At 37.7% G+C, this 6,982-nt stretch overlaps 1 protein-coding gene across 5 annotated transcripts; it reads right to left on the reverse strand.

Moving 5' to 3' along the window:
- Positions 1 to 3,975: 3,975 nt before the first annotated feature.
- LOC102622798 (heat stress transcription factor A-4a) lies at positions 3,976 to 6,422 on the reverse strand. 5 transcript variants are annotated; one of them, XM_006467534.4, is made up of 4 exons: positions 6,136 to 6,420; positions 5,795 to 5,895; positions 5,172 to 5,700; positions 3,976 to 5,080 (listed from the first exon to the last, which is right to left on the reverse strand). In XM_006467534.4, the coding sequence occupies exons 3-4, from the start codon at positions 5,385 to 5,387 to the stop codon at positions 4,085 to 4,087; spliced, it is 1,212 nt and encodes a 403-aa protein (XP_006467597.1). In that variant the 5' UTR covers positions 5,388 to 5,700; positions 5,795 to 5,895; positions 6,136 to 6,420; the 3' UTR covers positions 3,976 to 4,084. The 5 variants fall into 5 exon arrangements, with proteins under 5 accessions (XP_006467597.1, XP_052291405.1, XP_006467598.1 ...); XM_052435445.1 differs by lacking the exon at positions 5,795 to 5,895 and having other exon boundaries at positions 5,172 to 5,461; positions 6,136 to 6,422; XM_006467535.4 differs by lacking the exon at positions 5,795 to 5,895.
- Between the last annotated feature and the right edge of the window lie 560 nt (positions 6,423 to 6,982).

Consider the following 6,982-nt stretch of genomic DNA (forward strand, 5'->3'; position numbering starts at 1 on the left):
AAAAGTTAAAGTTACTGTAAAAAAAAAAAAAATTATAATTATAAAATAAAACTTCATAATATATAGTAAGAATAACTTTTAAATAATAATTTTAATAAAATTAATAAAGATATAATAAAATTTTTATTATATAAGTGTAAAATTAAATCAATTTAAATTTTAAGTTATACCTATTAGTGTTTACGAAATATTTTAATACTGTATCTTTCCAACCTCAACCCTAAAAAAGAACTAAGAACATTGTTCTTGGAGAGCTTCCCAATATATCCTCCTTTCCTTGGTTACATACGCAAAAGAGGAATTTTTTCCCATTCCCCCAAAAGTTCAATCCACCATCAAGATATATTATTGTTCTGTTTCACTCAACTGTCAAAGGCTCGAAGATCATTCCTCTGAAAAAACCATTGCATAGACTTTTGTACATTCTACAATCTACTGCGCCTGGTTTTAGTAAGCCTTACATCAATTGATAAACCAAAATCTAGTGTCAGCCTCCAGGCACCTGAAGAATTGGAACTTCTTTAAAGCAAAACTAGTGTTCATACTGGATTTACAGTACTTATCCACTTATCAAGATGAGCCAGAATTCTAAATCATCCTCTTGCTAACTCGAAGTGTAACTCGAAGTGTAACGTTTGCACAAAAAATGATTCCTTCACCAAACAAAAGCTCGTGAATTATACCATTCATTTCTATCATGCTACAGCCAAGCTCGTTATTTACTCTTTGTACCCTCGTCTTTCTCCCCACTTCACATAACATCATTCCATCTTTCAACAGATGCAAACATATTTGAAAATTAAACATAACCAGCGCTATCTTGGGGTAACTGCTGGACGTTCCTAGCTGCATGTTCTGCCATCTCCAAATTGCATGGTTTTTGCAAGCACCCAAAATTGACTCCCAGCAGAGTTTCTCTGTGGCATCGCTCTCACAAATTCCTCAGCCTCCAGTAGTAATCCCGATTGACCAACTAAATCCACCGTACAGCCATAATGCTCAACCATTGGTTGAATCCCACATACACCATGGGGTCAAACATTTAATGCCCCTGACGATATGCAGAGACAGAGCACTGCTAAAGGTCAGTACATTGGGCTTAAAATCCTATGCCAACATCTCCGATTATATGTCAATGAATGTTTTCCAAATCCATGCGTACTTAAACCCCCTGAAACTGTAGAATTCCATGTGGTAATACCCTTGTTCTTAGCACTTCTGAACACTCTCTTAGCCTTCTCAATGTCCCCACATTTAGAATAGATGGCAACAAGAGCAAAGCTGTAAAACCATCTATTCCAGCCCCTTCTAATCTACATAATCGGGAACCCATTCACCCTGGCTTGAAGCTCCAATACAAGCAGAAGCAGATAAAAAATTCGCAACTGTGCAATTATCAGGCATCACTCTGCAGATTCTCAAACAGCTCTAAAACTTCCTTAAAAGGAATGGCCCTCGTGTAAGCAGAGATCACAGCATTCCATTGAGCTCCATTCTTCGAGGACGTGATATCAAAAACTCGTCTTGCCTCTTCGACTAATCCTGCATTTGTACCCTGACATCATAAAATTCCAAGAATCCACATTCTTAGCCTCCATTTCATCAAATAAATCTCGTGCTATTTCAGTCATACCCTTTTCCACATAAGCACTTAGCAAAGCCACCTCTTTTCGGCATCTTAACAAACACTTTTACGTGCAGTTTCGGTATATCCGGTTCTGCATACAAATTGATCAAAAACTTTGAATACATAAAATCATAACCAGATCCAATTTTTTAACAAGTGGCCATGAATTTGCATCCCCTCTTTAAATCCAACAAAATTAGAACATGCTTTTTCTGCAAAAGTGAAAATATACTTGTCAGGGAAAACATGGCCATATAACTTTAACATTTGGAGAAAGATCGGGAAAAGCATCTTGAGGGCTGAGGCTGTTGCATAAGCTCTAACGATGGCAATAAAAGTGAACGAACCTGGGTTGTGAATGCAAGTGAAAATGGAGTGAGTTTAAGAGAGTATGAGGATCAGGGTTGGTGGTGGCAAAAGTAATGAGCTTGCTCGCAGCAAATGTGCTCTTAAACTTGCCAGTTTTGAGCGTATGAGCGTGAGATTGTTGGATTTCAGTCGGGAAACATTTCTTTCAGTGAGACAATTGGACTAATTTGGCAGATGAGCATGAGCCTGACTGCCTCAGATAAGACTGCAATAATTTGGTAGATTAGCTTTACTGCATGAGCATGAGACAAGACAGGCCTGAAAATGCTCCAACGATTGTAAGCCTTGAAGGCTGTAAAGTGCGAACAACGACGCGTCCCGTGACCGGGGCTTATAACTGAACCACATTTATTCAACAAGTCCGGTCCGTAACCAATAGCAATCAGTGTTTTAAGGAAAACATGTTAAAATTGTTTATACATACATCCGTATCAACATCAAGGTAACTTTTTGAAACCTGCCTTCTGCGTTCATTATGCCATTGCCAGCCCATCTGGGTTCTGGACTGCAGTTGTAACTGAAATCTTCATGAATGAGGTAGGATGAAGGTTGCAACTGGTAGCGAGAAGACAGTGATTAAACTAATAAAACTAGAACTAGCTACATACCAAATGGGCAAAAACTATCAGTACCCTCTCAGTTCATCCAATAAAAACATTAACAAACAACACTACAATTATCTTTATTCTTTACGTTTTAGATGAGTGAATTTGTTCCTTGCTGAAATAAGAAGAGCATGATTATGGATAAAGCCGTGGAGAAAGACAAAGCCGCTCGCTCATGCCAAGCTGGCTCATTCACCATAAACACTTTTGACTGATTTACTTTTTGCCCCTCTCCCCGCCCCCACCCCAACCCCCAAACATGAATATTGTTCCAGTAATTAATCTTTAATCCAAAATGCATGACAATTGTGCGATGAAAAAAGCAGCACTTGCCACTTGGACATACATAACCTTACACATTTTTGCATTGACTTTTAAAGCCATATAACTTAATCCAATCACAGGTGGCATGATAACCACCAAGTCTCAGCGGAGTCCACCACTTGCTAAAAGCATTATTCACACACAACAGAAGTTCAATAAAATTTGGAAGTTAAACAGTACTCTTCTAGATGATCAGAGAGAGCCTGTAGCTACAAGCATAAAATATTCCACTAAAAATAAAAAAGAAAGAAATGCAAGCAACAGCAAGTTTCAAAAGCCCAACTGGTTCTTTCAATAAGCACATACTAATCTACGCACTTCCAGAAGATAAGAAAAGGAGTGAACCTGCTTTGGTTGCAGTTCCCAACACAACTTATGCTTTAAAGCTGCATTGATACACCATTGGAGCCCTGAGAAGGAAGCTTAGAACATCTTAAGGAACCCCTATGAAGCATCTCCAATTAAGGTGGAAAGCAAGAGCAGACCATCAAAGAAAATCTAAGGCATTCAAATTTAAAAACATTTAAGAAGAAACATTTGCCAGGCCACTTATCTTTGGTGATTATCAATCTATTCAATGTAAAACGTGGTCGGTCGAACTCCAAACCTCACTGCATCACTAGCAATGGAATTTCAAAATGATTCTGGACCATGACGATTGCTAAATAGAAATGCATGAGCCATTAAGTAAAAAAATTTGGTAATGTGACAGAGGAAAAAAATTTAATGGGTTAAAATCGAGACAAGAATAAGATGAGAGTTTCTTTAGTTTACATATCGTAATATATTAGGAATAGAAAATAGCCATAAATGACAAATCATCAACTGAGAAAGAAAATTGACAATGCAGTGTTTCCCGCATAACATGGCAATGGGTAAGAACTACTGTTATCAGGAGGACATATTAAGCATCACTTAGATACTGGTGTAACCACAAAACCAATGTATGTGCAACTGTGCTTGCCTATAGTGAATGCTACTCTTTGATAACTGATGAAGCAGAAATAAATGAATGACGTGCCCCCGCGCGTACACACACCAAAAAAAAAGTAACTTAAAGAGGGAATATCTATTTATTGTCAAATCCAACCAATAATACCCAAAAAAAAGTAACGTAAGATACTAAGGCATTAAAAGCTAGGAAAACAACCAAACAATATCAAGTCCTCTCTGCAGGGGTAAGATGGCCCATCTGTTCTGCAAGACTATTTACATTCCTCATATTCCACCAAAACTTGCCATGATCGGCAGGTTTGTTTTCATTCTTTTTGCCATCACATTCCTTTCTTTCTGACTGAACTTCCTGGGCGTCAGAAGAACCAGGATTCTCAGTCAAAAATTGTTCCCAAAACACATCATTGACCCCAGCTTGCAGAGGAATGGTGGTTGCAGTCTCTGGCTCCTTTGAAGGAACAGGCTCTGTAGCTGCAGTCACAGCAGGCTCTGAGTTCATGTCAATTCCAGGAGATTTAGGGCGAGCATCAACATTAAGTTGTATGCAAGATATAGCTGGACTATCTGCACAACTTGTAGATTCATCCAACTCCAAGCTTGAATTAGGTTGGAAGCAACTTTGACCAACGTCTTGAACAATATTCTCCCAAAATGTCATGGAGGACTCCAACTGCTCAAACTTCTCCATGTTCGAAGAAGAAATATCAGCACTATCAGCACCTGCTACAATTTGGGAAGTCCCCATCGGATTGTCTTCAATGTTGGCTTCATCATAGAAGTAATCAATTCTTGGCAGCCTTCTCTTCCTATCATGATTCTCCAAGTGCGCCCCGAAATTTGACTCAAGTCCGGGTTTTTGCAAGGCTCGACCTACAAAAGACACCATCTTCTGCTGCCTCTGTTCCATCAGTTGAAAACGCTCCCTCAAAAGCTGCATTTGCGACTCAAATCCTTGCCGCTCCTGCTCATGTCGTTGTAACTCCAAAAGAAGTATTTCTTTTTCTTTTTTTAACCTCTCAATATCATCCTTGAGACCCTGTCTCTCTGATTCAGTTAATGGAGTTCCTTGTCCATGTAGATTCTGATTAGAATGGCTATGAACTGGCTTTCGTCTATGGATGTTCTTCAAACGTTCAGGCTGACCTCTCACAAAATCTTCATTTGCAAATTCCCATTGTTCAGGATCAACTTTTCTAAAACCCTGTTCAAATGTAAAATTAGTTCATTATATGTATACACAAGAAAGTAAAAATGAAATAATGTTGACCGAGCTAAATAATACAAAGGCTTACATATGTGTTGAGCTGTCTGATGAAGCTTGAGAAGTTATTGTGCTTAAAGTATTTTGGTAACAAATCCCTAGCAAAATCTGGTGGATTCCACACAATAAAGCTCTTATTACTTGAACTCCAGGACACAGTCAAATCTGTCGAAGAATCATCTACCATCTCATATGTTTTTGCAAGAAAGGGAGGAAGTGAATTTGAACTACCTTGGCCGTCATCCATCACAAACTAAAGGATCCAATCACGCAGTCCCCAAACTCAATACCCAAAACTAAACCATAAACCAGTGCAAAATCCTATTTCCAGGGAAAGTCAAACACTTAATTTTCTTCAATACAGCAACAGAATCTAAGCTGGAAAGCTCAAACTTCTGATTATTAGTAAGCTCAATCAAGAACAAACCCTTCTATCGTGTTCATTGACCTCAGAAAGAAACCAAAACCTTAAATTCCCATCAACCCAAATCACAAATTTCCAAACGAAAAGCTCCGTATCCTCAATCAATACAAATCAGATAGCATAAGCATTCTGGAGCCTATTCCAGCAATAAAAGCAAAAAATAAAAATAAAAATAAAATCCAAAATTCTTAGCAGCAACAATTTTTAGTCAAGCACCAATCCTTTTTTACCTCAAATTCAAAAGCAATTGGGAACCCAGATCATAAATCTCACAAAAATCAATCACAAGTCTCTATAAGCATAGCAGCAGTCAACACTCCTAATCACTGCACTGATGCCGCGCAAAACAAATTAATTAAAATTAAAATTTTAGAAAATAGTAATAAAAATTTTGTCATTATTTGTTTGAACCCACCAGCCTATTTGGCAATCCGCATACCGCAATATTTAAAAAACAATAACAATTGACGAATTCCCAAAATAACAAAGAAACCCCAAAAAAAGAAAAAAAAAAAAAAAAAAAGAACGAGGAACTAAAAGCAAGAATCTTCAAGTGTTTTGAGCTTTTCACCTGAAAGGGAAATTGCGCCAGAAAGTTGGCTGGTTCCCGTTTCCCTAAACGGTTCGTTTGGTCCTTTCCTTTATCAGAATTTTTGGGATTCGCTCTCTCTTTCTCTAGTTTCTACTTTCTAGAACCGCGTAGATTGATTTTTTTCAGAAATTTAGGGGGATTTTATTTATACACCTTTTTAACTGCATCACAATTTAATATTTGCAAATAATTTTACATATTACTTGCATTTTTACTAAATTGCAAAATATTTAATAACTTACCACACTACGAACAGTCATAATATGCATAGCTGGCTCCATATAATTGGTTACTTTCCTCTTTTATTTTTATTTAGTTGTAATTTGCGCCGTAACAGTTTCTTTGGAGTCCAGACAAGACGAGACCAGACCACGCTAGTTTTGGTAAATATGATAAGTTTACTTTGTTGGCAAAATCTCTACGTTCCAGGGTGTTTTTTTTTTATTTCCTTTTTCGAGAATACGCTCGTCCAAGGGGCTCGGCTCGGCGAACAGTAGCCGTACACGTGGTCCAATGCTGGCCTTCTAAAAGTTTAAGCTAGTTAATTAAATTTTCTTCTAATTGAGATTGAGACACAGCACGAGATTGCTTTGGTCTCGGTTCAGCCATAGAAATTTCTTGCCTTTGAAGTGCATGGTGCAACACGTGTATGGGTTTTGACTGGATAATTGAGTCCCGTCGTCCATTTCATTCAATGAATAAATCATTTTAAGTCGAAATAAAAGATCGCAGATAAACATACGAGATTGTTCAATTCATTGGATATTTGATTAATTTGTAATGTCTCGTCTGGTTGAATTGAAGACCAGAATAGTTGCAACTTGCA

The sequence above is a fragment of the Citrus sinensis genome, chromosome 2 (assembly GCF_022201045.2).
Source record: "Citrus sinensis cultivar Valencia sweet orange chromosome 2, DVS_A1.0, whole genome shotgun sequence".
Lineage (NCBI taxonomy): Eukaryota > Viridiplantae > Streptophyta > Magnoliopsida > Sapindales > Rutaceae > Citrus > Citrus sinensis.